Genomic DNA, 22725 nt, shown 5'->3' on the forward strand with positions numbered 1-22725 from the left:
TTCCGCTGGAATTAATTTATCATTGTTAGGCCTCAATATTGATAACACGCTCGTTTTTTTGCCATCGTCGCTGATGACGGAAAGTGTTAGCCGAAGGCGTCGAGGCAGCAGGAGCAGCAGCATATTTGGGCGTTGGATGCGCGCGTGGCCGGGCTAAGCGAGCAGGATGGGCGTCGAGGTGCGGCGACCCATAGAACGAGCCATGTCACTCTGCAAGCACCGTCGCAACGCAGTGTACCGCCGTAACAGCCAAGCTCGAGATGCGCGCCGTCGATCCCACCAGTGTCGGTGCCACCAGTGCCACCAGAAACTGTGTCGCCCGCTGCTCGACGTGGGAAAGCATGAGAGCACCACGCAAGGGGCCGCCCTTGCCGAAGGCGTGGGATTGAATGCCGTTGGACCCTGCCTGGTCGATCCCACTCCAAGTTACCGTTGCATCTTCGCCCTGCACCTCCCCATCGCCCGCTCCCGATGCAATGGCGATCCAGCGCATCGGCTGCATGCACCTCCCATGGCTCTATATGCACGTCGGCGTAAAGAGCCGCAGAGACTCTCCCCCTCCTTCCATCGCGAGTCGAACGAGTGACAGGTCGACCGACAACAACGACCACCAGGCTCGCGTGGCTTTCGAGAGCAACAGTGAGACCAGCACTTTTTTTTTCTCCTTTCCTTCCGCCGCCTTTTTTTTGGCGGCATGCATGAGAGAGCCTGCTCAACGGATGACAACCCATCCCGCTGCATGGCTGTCAAGCTGCCGTGCAACCGGTACAACTCTGTGCAGCCCTCTTGGGCGTGTCCCTGCATCCTTTCAGCTCACGTCCTCTGCGCCCTCTCGTTGAGACTGTCCGTAACGCTAGCCTTGGCTCCGCCACTCCGCGCTGGCTTCGAGTGCACTTCGCTTGCTTGGCCTCGGCGCCATGCAGACGTGCAAAGCCCACCAATCACGCGGCCGGCCACAGTCGCTGCTGGGTCCGTGGGTCCATGATGCGAAGGCTTTTGCTTTCTCGGCGTGCAAGACGGCTGAATGCAGATGGTGCATCGTCCCTCGAGCAAAGGCGACGGAGATCTTTCTTTATGCCCCAAGACGCCACTTGCTCGGTCCTGTCCAAGCGCATTGCTTCTAGCACGCGCTGCCACCGACGTCCCAAAAGGCAGGCCATCTTGGACACTCTCAATGCATAGCCGACCCCTTGCCCATCCAGTCCAATGGTCCGGGCTATATCATCTTGGCCCTCGCCGTACCCGGCATCCCCATCCTCTCCCTCCCCCCTTACCCCCTTATCCCCTTCAGCTCTGTTCCGGTGCGAGCCCGCTTGCTGCATCTCTTTGCCTCCTCGTCGATCCTTTGACGCCTGCTGCTCGGCTAGCCCTCGGCTATCGCATGCCACGTTCTGCGCCCGAGAAAGAATACGACGCCGCCCGCCCCCGATCGTCCCGAAGGCGTGCACGCCTCTACGCCCGACTTCGCTTCCGTGCGCCTGCCACACATCCGAGCCACGCCCAAGCTGCACAGTCGACATCACGTCAACGCCCTCGCTTCCGTCTGGAGTTGCTCTCGATCTCGACTGCGACAAAAAGCTCTCTTTGACTGGTTGATCGTCGCAATGCATATCGCTCTTAGCTACTAGCCTCGCAGCTGGCACACACGATCCACAACACCTCCGACATCGCCAGCATATATCTACCACATCTTGTCTCAGAATCAGATGCGTCGCCCTCTCAATCGTCGTGCTTTCTCCTCTTGTAGCCGAAGCCAAGCATACTTTCAGCCTGCACAGGACACCACCTATCCAGACCACGCTCGGAATGATGCGACCCTACCGTGTATCCCCCAAAAGCTCACCAGCTTCCAGCGCCGGCTTCTCGTCGCCTGCACTTCCCGAGCTCAGCCTCGATGCCTCGCTACAGCGACTGCACCAAGACGAAGAACTCTCTTCGGCGTCGAAATCGTCCCTCGCCCGCTCCCAAGCGTGGCTCCACGCCCACAGCTTTGAACAAGATTCGGAGCGCTCATCTTCTCCAGAAACGTTCCATCGTTCACATCCGTCCCTAGACTCGCTGGGCTCGAGCTCAGTCTACCGTTTCCCCAAAGTCACATCGGATGCCCGACCACCATCGCAGTCGCACGATGCTCAGCCACAAGAACCGGCGCTCCCGGCTCGTCCAAGGACAAGCAGAGGCCTTTCGGAACCAAAGCCGTTTCTCTCCTCGTCGTCCCGCACCACCTCCATCGCTTCCATCGCCGAAATCGTTTCCGAACCAGCACAGCAGGTGCCGCACCCGACGATCTCGTTCGGCACGCCCTTTGCAGATCATGCCTTTGAGCATCGATTCCACGATCCGGACAACGAGCTCGCAGGTCAGCCAGGAGCGTCACGGTCCAGCAGCTCTTCTCCGGAACGTGTTAACGCATCCTTTCGGGCAACCCACACCACCAGACTGGAGATCGCGGGCGAGATACACGATCTCGAAGCGTCGACAGACGTGCCTGCCTCAGCCGCTTCCTCGCAATGGACGATTCTTTTCGCACCAACCTCAAAGGACGGCTCTTCCTCAACGCCAATGAGCGAAGCAACATTTCTCTTACCTCTGCTCGAGTCCATGGAAGACCAAGCCAAGCTGCTCAAACACCATCTCAGCAAACAGCCTGCGTCAGGCACGCACGGCAACCCAAACAGCGGATACGCGAGAGACAGCTCGGTGAACTGTTTCCTCGACCTCAGCGCGGTCTCGACCCTCGATCCCATCCTCGCTCAGCTGACCCCACAGAGCTGGCCCATCGTCTTTAGGCAATATCTCTTCGTCGATTCCGTGGCTGGTCAACGCGAGTCAGTACCAAACGGGGGGAATAAGGCTGCGCCGCTTCCTTTACTTGCGCGCGAGACGGGGCTACCCATCGTCGCCTTGGTTCGGTACACTCTTCTTCCCGCAACCACGCCTTCACCTCTGACCAAGCAAAACCTTCGCGACGCTCAGACTGTGCCACCGGCTGCCTCGAAGCGCACACTTCTGGATAAGCCCGGTGCCGAGGCGTCCGACAGTCGAAGCTGGACTCGGCGCGAGTCGGAGATGACCGTGTCGCTTGCGAACGCTGGCACTGCTGCAAGATCCACCGGGATGGCTGCTAGCCGAAGCTACCCAGGACACCCAAGAACACCTGTTCGCAAGAGTCCACTACCCTACTCACCGCGCGCGATGCTCTTTCCCACCGACAGACCTTCGCTTGGCGCAGCGATGATGCCACGAGACTTTGCCTCCAACAACATCACCCATCGCGGGTATGCCCGACTCGGATCGGCGGAGAACAAGCTGCGCTCACTATCGCTTGCTGCTGCTCATCCCCTTGTCACTGAGGGTGAGGCAATGCAGATGCAGTATGCGGATCCTCAAAGTCCCAAGAGCAAGGGCAAACCAAGCGGTCTTACAGGCGCCCAAGACCAGCAAGAAAGTGTAGCTCTAGACTCGCAGCAGCACACGCGGTGTTTGGGCCGGGGTGATCCGCAGTCATCTCGCGGGTCGAGTCACAAGAGCTACCCTTCGCACGGCACGTCGTTGTCCACGCACTCGACGCGGTCCACGAGCCTCTACAGCATCCCCAGCCACAACCACCCCGCAGATGCTGACGATTCGGATACGGACTCGGACGATCTCGAAGTGGGGCGACACTTCTGGACTCAGCTTTCGAATCTTGGCGAGCAGATTACGCGCGAAAAGGACCCAGATCGACCACAAACCGGGTTCAGCAGTGGACGCAACGTTTCGATCTCGTCGGAAGCATCGTCGGTGTTCGATTTCAGTCCTCTGGGAATCCTTGTGCCCGAGCCTCGTACAGAAGTCTCAAGACCTGCTATTTCGGCTGTTGTTGCATCGCAACCTTCGGTGCTGAGTCGACGTAGGGCGTATAGCTCCATGGTGCCATTGACCGGATGGAGGGCGGGTGATACGGATCTCAGCACGGCGCATGATGTCGACACCATTCGACAGCTCCCGCACGTCTTGCTGCTCGAACCTAGAGATAGTGCGGAGCATTGCGAGATCACGCCCACCGTGACGACGTTTCAAGGCCGGGCGAGGGCACACTCTTTCCAGCCCGCATCGTGGCAAACCGAACGTCGGACTGGGGTGGATGCGGGACAGAGGCAGGATGTTTGGCAGGAAGCCATGCACCAGCTCCAGCAGCGTGTTTCCCAAGACTCGCGGCTCATCACCCATCTCCAGAGGAACGATGAACCTGGGATTGGCGATCACCCGGAAGCAGTGGACACGGAGCCTCCAAGGAGCGAGGAGGCATTCTCACCTCCCGTCGACAGCTCTCCCCTCCCAGGGCTGTTTTACGAGCACTGGGTTGAGCGTACCGATCTCGGTGTGGATGGTGAACTTGGTCGACGCGGCTCTGCGCTGCATCTTGCTCCCGAGGCTCCTGTAGGCGGTACCTCACCAGCATCATCCGGCCTGACCATGCTTGGATCGGCATCGAACAGCGATTCGCCCCTGCAGGCACTTGACAACTGGCCTGTACCTCACTCCCGACCGCCCCCAGTTACCGCGTCGCAAAGCTTTCTATCCGTAGCATCGCCGGTGTCAAGACAAGAAGACGCAGCCTCAGTGTGCGATATGGTACGCAGTGGATCGAGCCCTCTCCCCACCGCTTTTGCTCCAATGGGGGACGTGGAGGGATGGGGGATGGCGGGGTGGGCTCAGCTGGCGCAGCGGCTCGAGTCGCCCGGATCTATGCGACTGCTATGTCTCGCGGCGTCAAGCCTCCCTTCTAACCGCCCACCAGTAGAATCAAGCTTCAGCCCAAAGGCAGGAGGGGAGCCACCTCGCAAGTTGGTCCGGAAGAAGGCAGCCCTGCTTGGCCCGATTCGGATCTCCCCAACGCGCAATGAGGAAGGAGAGGGGATACATAGCGATGGAGAGCATGCGTGCGAGCAGCCACGGGGCGTGACAAGGATGAGGAGGTCGCTCAGCAACATCTTTGACCTTCCCCAGCAGCCACGTAGAAGCGATACCTGATCGTCCTCGAATTGAAATCTAGATCTGAAGAATCGGAGCAAGAGCGGGTTGTGTACAAGCTTGGAGACCGGTATCTTGTCAAGACACTTCACTTCAAAGCTGCTCGTCAGTCCAAGAGGGCCAGAGAGATTCCTTAGAGCTTGAAATCTCTGAGTGCTCGTACATCATATCTGGGGACGTTCCTTGAGGGATGGGTTACAAAAGTCTGGGTCAGGACGTATCGCCTACATGCAGAGATCAAAATAGTGGTCAAGTTCTTGGACCCACTGCACTCGTGCTGGTAGCGATGAGCCAGGACAAGCTGTGATCACCAGATAGCGTCAGGCGAGGTGACCCGCTTGTTTCAGCAACGACTGACGGGCCATGGCAGCCGCAGCTTGGACGGCGTTACTTGAAGGGTTAGAGCGCAACACCTCGGAACTCGGATCTGCGGGTGGAAAATCGGATGTCGTGCGGACCCTCCTTCTTCTCATATTCCGCGCTCGGTCCAATTCTCCACCCATCCTTTCCACCTCTCATCCCGCATCTTTCCTCACACCATCCCGAAAAGATGCCTGTAAGTCTCGCTCCATTCACCCTGCGATTCGAAACCATGCCGATACTGATGCTTGACTGTCTTTGTTTCGGGACGATAGCGACTCGCACTGCAGCTCAAGGCGCAGTTCACCAACGTCACGGGTCTGGTGCCTGCTGATGAGGACCACACGCTCATGCTCAAGCTCAAGTGCACCTCGTGCCACGAAGAGCACTCCAAACTCGTCGGCATCACGCCCAGCGACGAGCACGAAATGACCAAGGGCGCACGCGGCTCCGCCAACCTCGTGATGAGTTGCAATGTAAGCTGCCCTCCCCTTCCCATCGATGCCTGACAGTATGCTGATCAAGTTGCCACTTACGCACCAACAGTTCTGCAAGAAGGAGAGCTCAGCCAGTAAGTCAACATTACAGCTGCAAGAGGAAGATGGAAAGCTATGACTGACATCTGGCGCTTATATGAGCAGAATTCGACGAGCCCACAGCAAAGAACCCACTCTGGCAGCCGGTCGAGGCGGATGCAGAGTCCGGCGCCAACTTCCACACGCTGTGCACGCTCGACTTTCGAGGCCTCGAACCAGTCGGCTTCGAGCCCACCGTAAGCATCCCACCCCTTTTTCCACCACCTACCCTCAGACATGCGCTGATCTTTGTGTTTCGCGCCGTACAGGGGACGTGGAAGTGCAAGGGCTCCGAGTCCAACACAGTGTTCGACAGCGTCGAGTTTGAAGACGGCGAGTGGATGGATTACGACGAAAAGGTACGTTTCTCCAATTCTTCTGCAAATCTAGTCATATTTGCTGATTGCTGTGACTTTGCATGGCGTAGGCCGGACAGGAAGTCAGCATCATGGAGCTCGAACACCGCTGGCAGCGCGTCTGAGCCAGGGCAGAAATGCGAACAATCACACTCATTATCTTGTTTCGACATGGTGTTTGCCGACAAAGTGAGACGTGTGAGCTCCTCCCTGCATTGTGCAGCGTGGGCGGCATCAACACGCCCACCGGCCCTCTTGCGTCTCAGCCGTAAGTTGCCGACGCGTGTTAGGGGGGAGGTATGTTTGGGCGGTACGAATGTTTGCAGGAAGTCACGCATGGAAGCTCATGCCGGTGTCAAGGGAGGGTTTCAAACACACAGGGCCTTCATGTGGCGCCCAGTGCGTATTGAACGCCAACACGCGCGTGTGTGGTGGGGACCGACAACCGCCGATCCCCTCCCCTGGACCCCCCACCTGCAACTTCATATGCATGCCACAGGGGGTCCCAGCTCCGTTACCCTCTCCTCGCTCCTCATCACCAGATTGTCCGTCCTCTTGGCTCTTTCATCTTTCCTTCCAACCACACTTACTCTCGTTTACTCCCCTTGACAAAACCACACTCTTTTTTCTTTCCCTTTGCGGCGGTCTTGGATACGATGATGTTGAGTACTGGGCTAGCCACCTTGGCTACGCTGCTTGTGCTTCTCTCTCCAGCTCTCGCAGACCGAAGCCACAAGCACCGTCATTCCAAGCGCCTGTCGCTCGACCAGCCCATCCAGCCCATCCACCCTGCACAGCCAGTGCCAGTACAGGCAGTCAAGTCGCTGCCGGTCAATGCTGCCGCCAAGACGACTGCGCTGCTGACGTGTCTTGGTTCGGGACCCGTTGCACGCGCTGATCGCACCAAGATCACTCCGCTCGTTCAGGCCGCTCCGCACCACAGCGACGGAGTGTGGCTGACACTCACCCCAGCCACGTGGGGCTTTAAGCTCGACGCCAACGTCGCCGACTCTTGGAACCCCACCACGGCTTCCGATGCCGCACTGGATAGCATCGCTTCCGACCGCGCCAAGCTCATGCACTGCGTCAGGCAGGAGAATCTGGGTGCTCCCGCTGCCGCCCCTGCTTCGGCTCCTGCGGCTAGCCCCCAACGCGCGGGTACGGGCCCAAGCCTGGGTGGAGCAGGCGCTCGCAAGCCCGTGTCGGGCACCTTTGACGGTACGGCAATCAAGGCCGGAGGTGTGAGCGCAGTCAAGCTCGGGGCCGTGGGCGCCGCCGCCGCGGTCGCTGCCCCTGCGGCCGACTTTGCCACCGACGTCGCTTTTGATGCGCAGATGGACACTCCCCCTGCAGGTGCCCCTGCCGCGCCTGTTGATCCGGCGGCACCTGCCAACCTTGCCAGCCCCGCCAACCCTATTGCTCCTGCTACCCCGGGTGCTCCCGCCGCCGATGGCTCTTCCCCCGCTGCACCCGCTGCACCCGCCGCCGCCGCCGCGGCGGATGGCTCCTCTCCCGCCCCTGCCGCCGGCGCCGCGCCTGTCAGCGAAATGTCTGCAGGTGAGGCCGCCGTCGCGGTTGCCCTGGAGCAGGCCAAAGGCTCGGCCGGCATGCCTCTGCTGGGCCAGAACGCTACCGAGACCGCTTCGACCAGCACGTGCACCAAGATCTGGACTCGCAAGGAGTATTCGACCATGACGGTGGAGGAAAAGACGCAGTTTGCCAACGCCTTCAAATGCGTCCGCTCCAAGCCGTCGCGCTTCAAGTCGGACCCGGGATGGAACGCTGCCGACGACTGGACGCTTCTACACATCCGTATGGTCAAGTACGTCCACTTTAGTGCATTTTTTCTCGTCTTCCATCGAGGGTTCTCGGCGATTGTTGAGCGGGACTTGCAGGAGTGCGGGTTCCAGCTTGGACTGCCATGGGTGGACTGGACCTTGACGGCGGAAGATCCTAGTACGAATGCGATTTTCGACGGCAACCCGGCGTACGGCCTGGGCACCAACGGCAAGGGCAACAGCACCAACTGTCCGTGGAAGACCGGTACGGAAGTGACGGACGGGGCGCTTGCAGATCATTGGTTCAACGCGCCGTTCAAGCACAAGCTGTGTCGTCAGTTCAACAATATGGATGTCAAGCTTCCCAATGCGCACTTTGGCTCCAACTGTACGACGTTTATCAGCGAAAGCTTCCTCAAGGGTCTTGCGATTACGCACAACGACGGAAGCTTCTTTGACTTTTCCTCTGCCGTCGAAATCTCGCTTCATCTGGCAATGCACACGAGCGCAGGAGGTAATCTGGCCTGGCTGTCTACGTCGGTCAACGATCCCGTGTTCCACTCGCACCACGGTCATGTGGACAACCTGTACAGTTCATGGCAGGACATGAATCCGAAGAACAAGAGGGCTTTCCATGGGCCCAAGAAGCAGCAGAAGGACGGCGCCCATCCGCCGTGGAATGCCAAGCGGACGGATATGATCAACTTTGCCCCGCTGGCGGATAGCGTTGCGGTCGAGGATCTGCTCGACCATACGAGTGGCAAGTGGGGCGGTAGAATGTGCTACAAGTACGACCGATCCATCGACCTCGGATCGAGCTCGTAACGGCCTTGAAGCGACACCTGTCAGACTTGGCAAAAGCAAGATCTCTCGGCTCCAGCCACACTCAATTCCGCTGCACGGCGCTGCATCCCCAAGGGGACTGTGCGGACCTCCAACCCCCTCACTCCGCTCTTCGTCATTCCTGCCTTTGTCTTCATCGCCAGCTTCTACTAGTTCTTTTCTTTCTATTGCATCAGATACTGTCATTACCAAATAGCCATGCGGTGCGAATGTGGTATCCCTCGGGCAGGGATGTGAGCAAGCTTGCAAGGGTGGCGCATGTCGACATGCCTCCGAAAATCCGGGCAATGTTAGACCGCGTTTTCATATCGGACGATATATTCGCACCGAGATCGATCCGTGACCTTTTCGGGCAGCGCGGTCGGGAGAAAGCTTGTTATCGGTGCGGGATCTTGGAGGGGCTCATCAGGATCGCAGGTGGCTTTTTGCCAAGGGGCCGTGCCGATTCGTATGGATCTCAACTCGCCGTGCGTGGCTTCAAGCCGACCGTGCGCATTGATCGCCGGCATTCGCTTCACTAGCAACAGCAGCTGGCTATCGGTGAGATTCGAGATCGCGAGCCGAGAACGTGCATCTAAAGGGGTGGCAGTATGAGCGAGCCTGTCAACGCTGAACGCTGCCGAGGAGAGAGATCCCGGCATGAAGACGGGCGCGCGTGTGATGGCCTGGGGACTCCGATGGAGGTGGAAATGGCAACGTGCAGTGTGACGTTGTGGACGCAACAACGTGGCGAGCATTTGTCGGACGTGCTTCCGACTTGTCAGACGATCGAGAAAGCGGCGCCAGCACGCGTCCAGGGCTTCGCTGCCAACAGGGGGTTGGTTCTGATCGGAGCGTCAAAATCGAGCTGCTGCGTCTCACCGTCGCGGCGACAAAAAAAAGGTCTGTCTCGCCTAAGAAGCTTAGCCGTGCGATTGTTGGCGGATTAAGGCTCGTGCTTGATTCCCAGACTGACGTTTCCGACCTGGACCCATCTGACGTGAAGCACGCCGACGCCCGATTGCCCTTTTTTTTCACAAGGCGGCTGCTAGGGGTGCAAAATTCATCTTGGCCCGGCTCTCTCGCGTGCTTACCTCGCGTAGTTGCACCCTCAGTCACCACCCAAGCTTGCCTGAGTTTTCTTATCTCCAACAGGTCCCGGATCACTTGGATCGACTCGTGCCACCTTGTCGACTCGTATGAAATGTTGATGCCGATCACGGTACGAGGAATGCACTCTCGATCAGGGCGACGTGGCATGAAGAGCGACGGTGTGTGAAATCTGAGCTGCAGGTTTGGTCGGAAACGTGCCCCCGCGAGGGGGGAGGCATCGGCGCATGAGTTTTTCCCTGTGATAACCACCCAACTGACAGGCGCCAACAGCTGGTCCAGTGGCGAAAGCGCGCGCGGGCGCAAAGGGTGGGAAGAAATCCAATTTCCTCCGACGGGCATCCACTCTGTCGCCTGGCGCTTGCTGCGTACCTTTTTTCTTCTTCTTCGCAAAGCAGAAAACGAGTGTAATCTTTTTGACGTCTCGGAACCCTATCTGCAGGCGAGCGGCAACGCGGTTGGAAGCTGCATGCACCCCGGCTGTCTTTCTGGTCCTGCTGCTGGGGCACCGCTGTGGCGGCGGTTTTTTCTCATGCACCACCTGCTTCTCACGCTCGGATTGTCCGCTGCCAAGCGAACTCGGACGCCGCACACTCGCCGTGAACACACACCGCCGCAGACCCCAAGCCAAACAACCCCCCTTGACCCTCGCTTTTTCACTCGCAAATCAACTCGGGGAGCGAACATTGGACGAACATTAGAGTAAAGCGAGATGATGCTTGATTAGCGAGGGGTGACCGTCGCAGTGCATTGGATAAGGCAGCACGGATGCAGTCGATAGCGTCGGCTTTGGATACGCTTAAGCAAGCGGAGCGCGGGCAAGGGTCCCGCTTCATTTGGCGGCGGTTGCGAAGCTTCGAGAGGGCCGCGCGAGTGCTTATCGTGCTTTGGGTGGCTTACCGTGAAATCAGAGCTGTTCGGCTGGTCCCGGCTCGGCCGCTCCTCCTGGTCCCGTTGTCAATTGACCGGCTGAGCCGAACGCATACGAGAAGAGGTATTGGCGTTGGCAGCTTCTTTTTCACACACACACACACACACCCTCACCCTCACCGCAAGGTTGCCGCCCGCATCGCATTGGGCATTCCAACGAGGCAACTCATCACGCCACCAACCAACTCCTCCCGGCTCATCACACGGCATCATCCGACCTGCCAAGTCGCCTTGCGTTCTGCCGTCGATTCAGACTCCTTAAGCTCTGTTGCTGCGCTTTATCTTGCAGACCCTGCTTGCCAGCCTCACAGCTTCGGTCAGGCCGAGCCGCATACAGTACTCCCAACTCGACTCGACTCGACTGCTCATGCACACGTTGGCGTCTCGCATCTTGCTCTCAATCCCTCACCGCTCAGCATCGGCCCTCACCACCATCGTCGCTTGTGATCTCCACCTCTGCTCGCCTTCGCCGCTGTAGAAAGGAGCCTGTTCGCTTTCCTCTCCACCACAATCACCTCTTAGCTGCAACGACAACCGCGACATCGCCAACCGTATCTGGGCCGCTGCATTGGTTGGCCGCTGTGTAGCAAACTCGCCAAGGCATCGCCGCCGTCATGGCCATCCCCGCCACAATGCTGTCCCGCTCGTCGAGCAGCTCCGGCTCCTCCACCCCGTGGTTGTCGCCCGATGCATCCTCTAGCACCTGGAGGACATCGTATTCGGCCTCGGCTGACCTCAGCCGCCGCACCAGCTCAGCCTCCACCACCACCAACCGATCCAGCATCCCCGGCTCAGAGCCATCCTACGCTCACGATCCAAACGCCCATGAGTGGTGGGAGCATGTGCTTCCGCCCGGCCAGCTCGCAGAACGTCTTCGCAAGGCGCAGCGCTCTTCGAGTGCCTCGCGTCGACGAAACAACCCGGCGCTCGCCAACGCCACGCCTTCCGAGCGCAGTGCCTGGAAGAGGCTATCCGGTCTGCCCCGGGAAGAGCCTCACCACGACAGGTCTGCATCTTCCACCGCCGCTTCCAGCCGCCGCTCCTCCTTCCAGGGCACGTCAGCCACCCTGCCCCGCTCGGCTCTGCGCTCCAGCCTCCGCCATGCCGATTCGACCGCGTACAGCCACGCCCACCACTCCAGTCAGCCCGGTTCCAGCGCAGAGGTCTCTAGCGACGAGTACACCGCAAGTCCCACCGGCCGGCACAGCCCGCCCAGCAATCTGCGCTACGTCTTTCCCAGCAGCACTTCGGCGTCGGCGCAGTCCGGATCCTCTCGATTGTCTGGCGTTCGCACCACCGGCAACAGCCCCGACTTGGCCTCGTCGCAATGGGCAGCAAGCTCATCCACATCGTCGCCACACGCACCTGCGGTCGATGCCAGTCACGCAGCCTCTCGCGGCTCGTACGGTCGGCGTATGCGCGTCATGAGCGAAGACGGCATGGCATCGTCGGTGTTTGCCCATTCGAACGCGGCTTCGTACCGACTGCCGAGCTCGCATTCCGCCATCCACCTCAGCCACTACGCTGCCACCCAAGACCGAGCCAGGCCTGCTTCGCTGCACCACTCGCTGCCGGACACGCCCGAGCTCAGCTCCGATGACGGCGCCGACCATGTGCACTTTGCCACCTCCTCGTCCTCTTCCTCCACGACTACCACAACACAGCGCACTCGTCGCATCAGCACCACGCGCACCACGATCCGATCCAGCCTCACGTCTCCCCCAACCATCTTGCGCTCCGACTTTGATCGACCGGACCAGCCGATCTTTGCTGTAGGCCAAGACGAAGCGGGCAGCGCACGTCACGAACGACACGTCAGCTTTGATACAGTGCCAGAGGTGCTGCGACGGGCCAGCGTTCACGAGACCCCCACCGCAAGCCACAGTCAGCCGGCGTTCAACTTTGGCAGCGTGCCCGGCCGCGAGCACTCCAGCCCGTTCGACACGCTGCCGCCACGATCCAACAGCACGCGCCGTACACGCCACGGTGTGCGCGCGAGCGGAGGCAGGTCGACGAGCTTCTCGCTACCGGGCAGCCGTCGCAACTCGATCCTCGGGGATCGTCCGTTTGAGTTTGGGCACGCGGGCGCGCATACCGCGGGCTCGAGCCATCGACGCACCACGTCGGTGCCGGACGCGGCGCTGCTCGACAGCCTCAATGTGGCACACAAGCAGCTGGCGTCGGCGGGCAATCTGGCCATCACGCTCACGCGCCAGCTGTCGGCGCCGCTGCGGCCCGTGCTGCAAATGACGCTGTTTCTCAGCATCTCGAGTCTCACGGTGCTGTCGCTCGCGTGCTTTCTGTGCGCGAGCTACATGCTCACTGCGTGGGACGACGTGAGCAAGCGCTCGCACCGCGTGGGGCAGGTGGCGGGCAAGACGCGCCATACGATGGGACGCACGCTCACGTGGGGCATGCGCATGCTCGGTCCTGGCTCGGGCGCGGAGGGCAAGGAGAGCAAGGCCGGCAATGGGGATGCTGCGGGTGCGGGTGGCGTGCAGGGCGAGACGCGGAAGAGGAGGGAGAGTGCGTCGCGCGGGGCGGTGTCGGCGGCGGGACATGCGATGCTGTGGCCGGCGCGCATCGCGTGGTCGGGTGCCAGTACCGTGGCGTTTCTCGTGACGCCGCCGGCGGTGTCGCACATGTTCACGCACGGCCGCGAGGGGCAAAAGACGAAGCCGCGATCGACGCTGCCACCGCGCCCGCCGCTGTCGACACTGCTCCCGTCGATCCTGTTTACGCTACTGCTCGCGCTCGGTGCGGGGCTGACGACTTTCATGGCGTCGCGCAAGGCTGCAGCTGCAGCGGCGACGGCGGGGGCGGGCGCGCGCACCGAACAGCCTGCGTCGTCGCAGCCGTACACGGTGCCGTCGCCAGGCGTGCAGTATGTGCATCTGCCCGCAGCGTCGCCGTTTGCGGGTGGGCATAGGGCCAGTGGGATGCGGCCGAGGAGCCAGCAAAGCGCCCAACGTGTGGTCTAGGCCCGCGCGCGTCGCGGAAACGGTGCCAGTTGATCGTATGCAATTGGACATCGTCACAGGAGTATGACAATGCGTGTGGCGCGTGATGTGGGTGGTGATGAGCGCGTGCATCTTGAGTTCGAACGCTCAACTGGAGTGAACGGAGCTGCGTGGTTCACAGTATGCCCGCGCGCCGTCGTGTGCAATTGGATTGCGTGGCTGGCATCACGATGCAGTGATGTGCAGTGTAGCGCATTGTAGGGCGAGGGCAGTGAAGCGGGCGCGTTCGGTTCGGTGCGGCTTGAGGAGGCTGCATTTCTACTTCTACTGGCCGGACGGGGGCGTGGGTAAGCAGATTTTGAGCGCCAGCAATACAGTATCCGATTGAGCTTGCTGGACCGATTGAGGTGCAGAGGGTGAAGGGTTGAGCAGGCGCGCGTCGCTCACATTTGTCCTTGCGGCGGTGGTTGGGCAGGTTGATTGCGCGCAGGGTGAGAGGGACGGCCCAACTTTGGCTGTCAAGAATGGATCAAGGACACGTCTCGGTTGGGCAAGTGTCAAGGCTATGGACTGGGAGCGTAAGGCGTGTGCATGCCGAGCTAGCGCGAGGATCGATGCTCGTCTGCGTAAAGCAGTGCGGCTGGTGCATCCACTTTGTAACTGTCACGGCTCGACTTGCAGTTGCAGTTGGAGCAAGGGCGGTGTTGCGCACGCATCAGCAAGGATTCGAGTGCGGGATCCGCTCACCCACGGCGCTGTGCAAAACTCACGCTTCCGTCGTGCATCGGCGTGTGCAATTGCGTTCACAGTCGGCCTGCAGCGTACTGGTGGTGATGTGATGGATAGCACCCGCGCGGAGCTTGATCTTGCAACGTGCAGTCAGACAGGGTTGCAAACCTCGAACCTTGTGCCAGCATCGTGCGGCAATGCGCAACTCGTTAGCGTACGCACCTCCACACTCGTCGGCACGAACCAACACCAAAGCGATGGGAGGAAAAGTAGAGTGTTGTGCGCGCTTTCCTGCAAAGTCGCCAAATTAGCACGACCTGTGCAAGCAAGGACTTTGGCTCATCGAGCCCAGTGTCGAATCACGCCAAATGGGCCAAGTCACGTCTGGCGATGCCAAACGAGGTGGCCAAACTCGGATGCATTGCTGCACAATCGCCACCTCTCAATGTGTCCCCACTTGGTCCGGCTGGTTTCTTGCGAGTTTCACCTCTTGTTTGAAGCTCAAAGGTTCGAGAGGTGGTGCAGATACAAACCACGCCACCGCGAGGGAGCTGTTCGCTTATCGACGTACCCAAAATCCAGCTGCCAGCATCACTCGTTCGCTGTGTATCATCGGCCCAAGGAGTGAATTGTGCACCTGTGTTCGTTGTACGCACCGCGTCGAGATACTGCCATGTCCCCCCGACCTGCGCTCAGCTTCTTCTTCACACAGTCCTACGCTGACGATCGAGATTCGGGCCCACGCTGTGAATTGTGCATCGAGCAGTTTTGGACTGGGAAGGAAGCGCCTCTCTGTGACGGAGCGGGTTTGGTCGGCTCAGTGTGTGCGGGGCTCGGTCCAGACCATGCCTTGTGCCTCTGCCCACGCTCGAGCAAAAGCGGGTCGGATGAGAATGCAAATCGCAACCTCGAGCGCTCACACACTGGATCCGCTTTGCACAGCAGTCGCAGCCCCACTGGCGGAGATCGCTCTTTGTGGCGCTCCGCCAGCGATCCGCGCGCGACCAAGAGTGGAATGCACTAGCGCCTCCTCTGAGCGGCCTGACTTTCTCACATACCCACCAAGCTGGGCGCGAAAGCAGCCTTCAAGTCGACATTGACGATGCAACGTGCCAAGATGCGCTGCTGAACTCGAGCTCGAAATCCTCAGCCCCCCACTCGTTCAATCGTTGTGACTTGTGCATCGAACATTGCACCCTGCACCGTCGGTGGAAGTGAGCGCCTTCGTCTGGCGGAACGATTGGTCCTGCCCATGTCGTGGACCTCTCCCCCCGCACACGACGATTGTAAAGCTTGTCCGCCGTATCTGCCCAGCCCCACCCTGAATCACTTTGTAGGATTGGTTTCATCGAGCATTGGAAATGGGCACCGAGCTCAAAATCCCAGCCTCGCTCCGAGACCCACTGGGGTACAGCTCTGCATCGAAGAGCAAAATTTGGCACGGGGGAAGAATCAGCTTAATCAGTCGTAGCGACCAGATCCTGCTCTGTGTGCGAAACACTTTGTCCAGCTGGATGCCAGTCTCATTCCTTCCACAATGCATGCTGGAAGCATGCACTGCGACCACCGACTTCCGCAACACATGCTCTCAGCCTCACTCGTGTGCTCGGTCCGATCTGTGCATTGAGCATTGCATTCTGCACAGAGGTGGAAGGATAGCACCGAGATGGAAAGTTAGCGCCTGCTCTGTCTCAGCGGACTTGACTTGCTCACTGTACGCGGCACCATGACCAGCTCGAACGCAGCATCTCATCGGTCTGCAACGCAGCTTGGCGATCGACACATGCTGCGATTCGCCGAGACACAAGCCCCAAACCCAGCCGCACTCGTACGATCCGCTGCATTCTGCCCCGAGGTGGAAAATCATCACCGGGGTGCAAGACTAGCGCCTCTTCTGTCGAGGTGTGATCGGCACGTGGACCAGCTCGTGCCTCGTACCTCTTCCCCCAGGCCAAATCAAAAGCGAATCACTCTCGAGTCCGATTCACCCCCCAATCGCGAGCTCACACTGTGCCTTTGCATCTTCCAGCATGAATTGACTCTGCAACATCAACGCCAGACTCACTCGTGTGCTCGTGTGCTCGACATGTGTGCATTGACCTCTGCATTGAGCATTGTCTCATGCTTTTTGCGTGGAGACACTAGCGCCTCCTCTGGCGGAGCGGCTTGATCTGGCGCGCACCCTGTGCCGCCGGACTCGCAGCAGGCGGGGCACCCATACTGAACAGTCCCGGCTGGGCAGTCTGTGGCATCTGGGGTAGCGCCGCCATCCCCCCTGCAGGACTTCCGAACGTAAACCCACCCGCTCCTCCACTGGGCGTGGACGGCGTACCGAATCCACCTCCGCCGAATCCCTGTGCTGTCGCGGGGGTCGGGGTGGAAGATCCAAATCCAAACTGTCCCGCAGGTGCAGGTGCAGGTGCAGCAGCGGCGGGGGATCCAAACTGAAACGGTGCACTCGATCCTGCTGGCGGTGCTGGGGCGCCGAATTGGAACGGTGATCCACCAGGCGTGGTGGGTGCAGCAGCCGGTGCGAGGAACGGCGATGCAGGTGCAGATCCCACCCCCGGCGTCGTCGACCCGCCAGCACCGAACGTGAACCCCTGCGGTGCGGGGGAAGGTGCAGGCGATCCAAATCGGAACGTCCCCCCACTACCCCCCGCACTCGCTGCAGGAGCACCGAATGTAAAGCTCGTCGTCGGAGCGGAACTCGTCGCTGGCGCAGCGGAGGCAGACGTCGACGTGCCACCTCCCACACTGCCCGCAGCAGCAGGCGCTCCAAAAGTAAAGCCCGTCGAGGCAGCGCTGGTTGCGGGTGCAGCACTCGCAGGCGCAGGCGCAGGAGATCCAAATGTAAACCCTCCTGCAGGCTTGGCTGGCGTCGAAGCGGGAGTGGCCGATCCAAACGAAAACGTCGGCGCGCCAGAAGTCTTTTGCGGCGAATCATCCATCATCTCCCCCGCTCCCTGCGTCGTCACTGATGCCGCAGCTGGTGTGGCAGGTGTGGCGGATTTGGCCGCTCCAAAACTGAACCCTCCACCAAATCCACCGGCCGCAGGCGTCGACGCACTGCCTACGCTACCCGCAGCTCCAAACGAAAAGCCTCCCGCTGGCTTGGCAGCATCGCCACTCGCAGCGCCACCAAACGAAAACGTGGGCGTGCTCGTTCCAGACCCAGGCGCCGAGTTGCTCGTCGACGCAGGTGCCGACTCGGCACCACCCGCAGGCTTTCCGAACGAAAACGATGTCGCTGCTGGAGTACTCTTTGCCGCCTCGCCACTGTCGCCCTTGCCAAAGAAGTTCGGCACACTGCTCTGTGGTGCCTCGTCCTTCTTTGCCGCCGGTGCAGCCGTGGGGGCAGGCGAGCCAAAGCTAAACCCGCTCGACGCAGGCAAGGCAGACGCAGCAGGCACGGCAGACGCAGCAGGCTCGGGCTTGGATGCAGCGGGCGCTCCAAACGTAAAGCTCGGCATGCTCTTTTTCGCCGGCGGCTCGTCATCCTCTGCACCGCGCTTGGAGCCCGTCGATGCCGAGGTCGAAGGCGTGCCGAAGCTGAATCCGCCCGAACCGGTACTCGTCGAGCCAAAGAACGACGGCTTGCTCGCTGGCGCAGCAGCCGTTTCCTTCTCCTCCGCAGCCTGCACGGGCTGGGCGGGCTGAGCGGGCTGGGCGGGTTTGGCGCCAAACCCGCCGAACGGCGACGGCGTCTCGGCCGGCTTGGCTGCGCCATCCTTGGCCGCTGCCGCTGGCGCGCCGAACGAGAACCCACCCGCGGCTGGCGCCGGCTTAGCTGCAGGCGCCGCATCCGCCTGGGGCTCGAACTTCTTCATGGTGCTGCCGAAGAAGTTGGGTACGGGACCGTCCTTCTTGCCGTCAGCCAGCGAAGCCGATGAAGCTTCGGCGGGTTTGCTGAAGAAGTCGGATGCGGGCGGTGCGGTGGTGGGCTTCTTTTGCGTGCTCTGCGTGCTGTCGTCTTTGGCACCACTGGCGACCGCGCCAAAGCTGAACTTGGGCGGCTCGGCCGGTGTCTGCTTGGCGGTGGGCGGGAAGGAAAATGAGAGGGCCGAGGCGGTCGGCTTGGGCGCATCCTTCTCGCTGGATGCCGAGTCAAAGCCTCCGAGTCGACCCAGCAGCGAACCGCCTGCCGCAGCAGGAGCAGCAGCAGGAGCAGGAGCAGTAGCCGAAGTGGTCTTGGGAGCCTCGTTGGCAGGCTTGGCAGCCTCGGTCGAGTCCGCGGGCTTGCCGCCAAACGAAAAGCCAGAGGGGAACATGTTGGTGGGCAGCTTGATCTTGGCGAGCTCGGTGGCGTCGGGCAGGCCGTCATCCTCCTCATCCTCGTCCCAGGCGCTGAACTTGCCGGAGCTCTGATGCGTCCTCGACGTCTTGGCAGCTCCTTGGCGCAGCGAGCTCTTTTCGCGCGGCGCCGAAGCGTCGTTGGTGGTCCTGACGGCAAAGTTGTCCTTCTTGACCGCGGTGGCGGGCGCCTTGTTGGCAGCCGAAAGCGCAATGCGGTGCGAAGCGGGCTTGGGCGTCTCGACGGGCGCAACGGGCTGGGCAGCACGCAGCGGCGTGGCTTTGAGTGCCGACTTGAGCTGCGTCGTGCGTGCAGCTCCTTTGTCGTCGACCTTGACGGGCGTCTGCACTGCAGCGTCAGCCATGGGCGTCTGCTTCTGAAGACGTCGCGATCGACGAATCGGCTCCGGTGGAGGCGACACCGGCTGCTCAGGCTCGTCTTCTGCATGCTCCGAGTGCATCTCCTCGTTGTCGGACACTACAGAGCCGTCGGTGTCAGTAGGGTCCGTGTCCATCTGGGCCTCGTCGGCGCGCGTCTTTTTGAGCCTGGCGCGCATGCCGCCCTGATCGTCGGCGCTGGACTGGATCGCCTTTGCCTTTCGCAGATATCGGGTGTAGGGGGCCACGCCGACGGTGGGCTTGGCCTCGTGCGACTTTGCATTTCTGGCCGCCGACGCAGGTGCATCCGAGATGGGCGCCGGCACGTTGATCGAGGTGGGCGGGCCTTTGGAGAAGCCGACGCCGACGCCTCGTGCGGTGGCGGTGGGCTTGCGCAGCGTCTCGAGCACATTGAGCAGGCGCTCGGCCTCGTTCTTGGGTGAGGGCGGCTTGGGCTCTCTTGCCTTGAGCTCCTCGTGGCTGATGAAGCCCAGCTCGGGATGCCACACCATCCTTCGCTTGGATGGCGTTCCCGTGGCAGCCGAGTCGCCATCGACGCTCATGTCGATGTCGCGCTTGCCGAGCCGACTCGGGGTGAGCGACTCGGTCTCGTCCATGACGCTGCCGCCTGCGACAGACGAGGTGGCCATGGGATCGTCGACGGGCAGACCCAAGCTGCGGCGCACGGTGGGATTGACACCAGGCAGCGTGCGAGTCGAAAGGTATTCGCGCATCAGCTCGTCGCCCAACGACGGGTTGGACGGCGCCGCGAGGTTGATGGCGTTCCAGTTGCGTCTGGTGGCGGGCGAGTTGGTAGCCGAGAGGGCGGGGGAGGCAGATCTGAGGCCGACGCTGCCGGCGCGCGAAGTGCGACCTGGGGTACCGGCGTCGGAGAAGAGGCCGGAGCGCAGGGTGGAGCGGCTGGGACGGTAGAGGCTGTTGCGCGACGAGAGCTGGAAGGGCGAGCTGGAGGGCGGGAGGCCAAAGCCGCTGTCGGCGTAGCGAACCTCGTTGCCGTAGCCAAAGGCGGTGCCAAAGGCGCTGAAGGAGTTGGAGTGGCTCAAGGAAGTGGATCCGGACTCGGACATGGCGTCGTCGGGACGGAGCGACGAGCCACGCAGGGCGAGCAGCTGAGAGCGAGGGCTGCGCAGCGTGGTGTAGCTCCTGGAGTGGAGCGCCGGACCGGGAGAGGCACGACCGGCGTCGCTGAGTACTTCGACTGAGCGGTTGGCGTCCCCGGAGCGGGGCGCGACGTCGAGCGTGCGCTTGGAGCTTCGGGTGTTCCACGAGGATGGTCTGTCGGCGTCGGTAGGAGCGTCCGAGGTGGGCAGCGAGGAGGGACCTGGTTGCGGGCTGAGGGGAGCGAGCGACGAGCGCTTGCGAGCGGGCGGCGGGGCGAGGTGGGACATGGAGGCGGAGGCCGGGAGGGTGGATGTCGGAGGATGAAGCTGGCTCTCTTCGTCGTCGTGCAAGTTGGAGCGGGAGCGGAGACCGGCGGCGAGGCGCTCACCCACGGCCCTTGCGGCTCGTGTGGGAGCGTCGCGCTCGTAGTTGGATTGGTCCGAGCGCGGAGGCAGCGAAGCCTGTGCGGCTGCGCGGCGACGGGCGATGGAGGAGAGCGAGTTGGTGCTGGACGAGGTGGGGATGCCGAGGTCTTGTTCGACGGTGCTGGCGGTGGCAGCAGCTGCGCCTGTAAGCCAGGAGAGCGGTTTTGTGACCATCTTGCGAACGCTGCCGAGGAGAGCGATGGGGGAAGCGGCGACGCGCAGAGGCGAGAAGGCGGAGCGCGCGGCCGTTGCTGGGTCGACGGGGGGTGCGAGCGTCTTGGCGGATGGGGTGGAGGGCTGTGCTGGCGAAAAGTCGGAGTCGGTGGCGGCGGCGGCGTGGAGAGAGGAGCTAGAGCCGGAAGCGACGATCATGGACGAAGGGCGAGAGTAGGGCTTCAAGGAGGATGTGCGATTCTGACGAGCCAGGACGCGTGCGCGCGCAGGGCCCGCCATGGGCTTGGCGGGCGAGTCCGGATACTGCGCTGGGAAGTCCATTTCGGAGAGACAGCGTGGACTGTAGGATCAGAGAGCAGGCGGCGAGGTGCGATGCATGAGGAGGTCGGCGCCCGTAATGAAGGATCCGCACGTGCAGATGTGACGGGAGTTGCCGTGTTGGTGCTGCAATCTATCCGCTTTCACCCTTGCTTGCACGCCGATGGATGGCGCCAGGTGAAGCTCTTGGAGGTGGTGAGGAGGAGGGTGAGGAGGAGGCGGAGGTAAGAAGCGAGGTGAATGTCGACCAGAAGAACGACCCCCCTTGTTGAGAGCGAGAGAGAGAGAGAGAGAGAGAGAGAGAGAGAAAGCCTTTCTGACTGCGCTGCCTCGGTCGCACTCGAAATCGCGCGTCGTCTGTTCCGCACCTCACCCGATGCAGAGGAAATTTGGAATCAAATTAGGAGCTCTCGTGTGCGTGTGCGCGGTGCGAGGTGTTTTTGTGTTTTTCTCGTCCTCCTTCTGGCGCCTCGAAAAATAATTGGCTGGGGATGACGACAGTTCCAGACTCCAGAGCAAACGCGCTGCACATCCCGATGGGTCCGATCTGGCATCGCTTCTCACCCGATGGCGCTTAAGTGAGTCTGAGGCTGCACCGGCCTCCACTCTATCCGCACCCGCACCCGCAACTCGCACTCTCGAAAGCTTCGTCCTCTTCATCCCTCCTCCTCCTCTTCCCACCTCGTTGTCTGAAACGTCGTACTATAGAACATAGAACGCAAGATGGTCTATCACATGCTCGGAGCATTCGCCGGTCTCTCGGGTGCCGTGGGTGTCGGACTCGGTGCTATCGGTGCCCATGCCATGAAGTCCAAGCTCAACGCCTATCGTACGTGATCCGCCTCTCCCTCAACCACTCTGCTTCTCGATGCTGACCTTTTGGAAGCCCTTTTTGGTCGATGCTTTGTAGAGATGGGCGCATGGAATACGGCTACGCAGTACCAGCTGCTCCACAGCTTGGCGCTGCTCTACACGCTCAGTCTGCCCCCGACCGGCCCCGTGGTGGCAGCGAGCTACGCCTTCGCTACGGGCATCACCTTCTTTAGCGGATCGATCTATGGACTGTGTCTGACCAAGCCCGACAATCCGGTGCGCAAGCTGCTCGGTCCCATCACGCCCATTGGCGGCCTGTCGATGATTGCTGGATGGTTGCTGCTCGCCTACGCCAAGCGACCGCGCTCGATCCGCTGATTGCTTCTACATTGGCTCGGTGCTTTGCTCATCGTCTGTATCGGTTATGAACAAATCACTCCTCACCATGCCATCTCAGAGAGTATGTGCAACAGCCAACGAGAGGAAGGAAGGCGGAGGAAGGAGGAGAGTCATATTTGTTAGATCGCGAGAATTTGGCAGGGGGATTTTGTCGTGCGAGAGAGGCA

The 22725-nt window shown here is 61.0% G+C and overlaps 6 protein-coding genes across 6 annotated transcripts; 5 read left to right on the forward strand and 1 right to left on the reverse strand.

Moving 5' to 3' along the window:
- Positions 1–166: 166 nt before the first annotated feature.
- Positions 167–5016, forward strand: PAN0_016c5339 (uncharacterized protein; the record flags this gene model as incomplete). The annotated part of the gene is made up of 5 exons (XM_014799280.1): positions 167–242; positions 427–639; positions 1183–1301; positions 1368–1512; positions 1748–5016. The coding sequence occupies 5 exons, from the start codon at positions 167–169 to the stop codon at positions 5014–5016; spliced, it is 3822 nt and encodes a 1273-aa protein (XP_014654766.1).
- A 550-nt stretch (positions 5017–5566) lies between these two features.
- Positions 5567–6432, forward strand: PAN0_016c5340 (DUF866-domain-containing protein; the record flags this gene model as incomplete). The annotated part of the gene is made up of 6 exons (XM_014799281.1): positions 5567–5572; positions 5652–5852; positions 5923–5947; positions 6018–6148; positions 6221–6310; positions 6379–6432. 6 exons carry the CDS (start codon positions 5567–5569, stop codon positions 6430–6432), a joined length of 507 nt encoding a protein of 168 aa, XP_014654767.1.
- A 531-nt stretch (positions 6433–6963) lies between these two features.
- Positions 6964–8910, forward strand: PAN0_016c5341 (di-copper centre-containing protein; the record flags this gene model as incomplete). The annotated part of the gene is made up of 1 exon (XM_014799282.1): positions 6964–8910. The coding sequence occupies one exon, from the start codon at positions 6964–6966 to the stop codon at positions 8908–8910; it is 1947 nt and encodes a 648-aa protein (XP_014654768.1).
- Positions 8911–11561: 2651 nt separating this feature from the next.
- On the forward strand, positions 11562–13928 carry PAN0_016c5342 (uncharacterized protein; the record flags this gene model as incomplete). Its single annotated transcript, XM_014799283.1, has 1 exon — positions 11562–13928. The coding sequence occupies one exon, from the start codon at positions 11562–11564 to the stop codon at positions 13926–13928; it is 2367 nt and encodes a 788-aa protein (XP_014654769.1).
- A 2849-nt stretch (positions 13929–16777) lies between these two features.
- Positions 16778–21349, reverse strand: PAN0_016d5343 (nucleoporin nsp1; the record flags this gene model as incomplete). Its single annotated transcript, XM_014799284.1, has 1 exon — positions 16778–21349. One exon carries the CDS (start codon positions 21347–21349, stop codon positions 16778–16780), a length of 4572 nt encoding a protein of 1523 aa, XP_014654770.1.
- Positions 21350–21513: 164 nt separating this feature from the next.
- PAN0_016c5344 (uncharacterized protein) lies at positions 21514–22537 on the forward strand (the record flags this gene model as incomplete). Its single annotated transcript, XM_014799285.1, has 3 exons — positions 21514–21570; positions 22055–22175; positions 22257–22537. 3 exons carry the CDS (start codon positions 21514–21516, stop codon positions 22535–22537), a joined length of 459 nt encoding a protein of 152 aa, XP_014654771.1.
- Positions 22538–22725: the final 188 nt, after the last annotated feature.

The sequence above is a fragment of the Moesziomyces antarcticus genome (assembly GCF_000747765.1).
Source record: "Moesziomyces antarcticus DNA, scaffold: scaffold_v10016, strain JCM 10317, whole genome shotgun sequence".
In the NCBI taxonomy this organism is placed as follows: domain Eukaryota; kingdom Fungi; phylum Basidiomycota; class Ustilaginomycetes; order Ustilaginales; family Ustilaginaceae; genus Moesziomyces; species Moesziomyces antarcticus.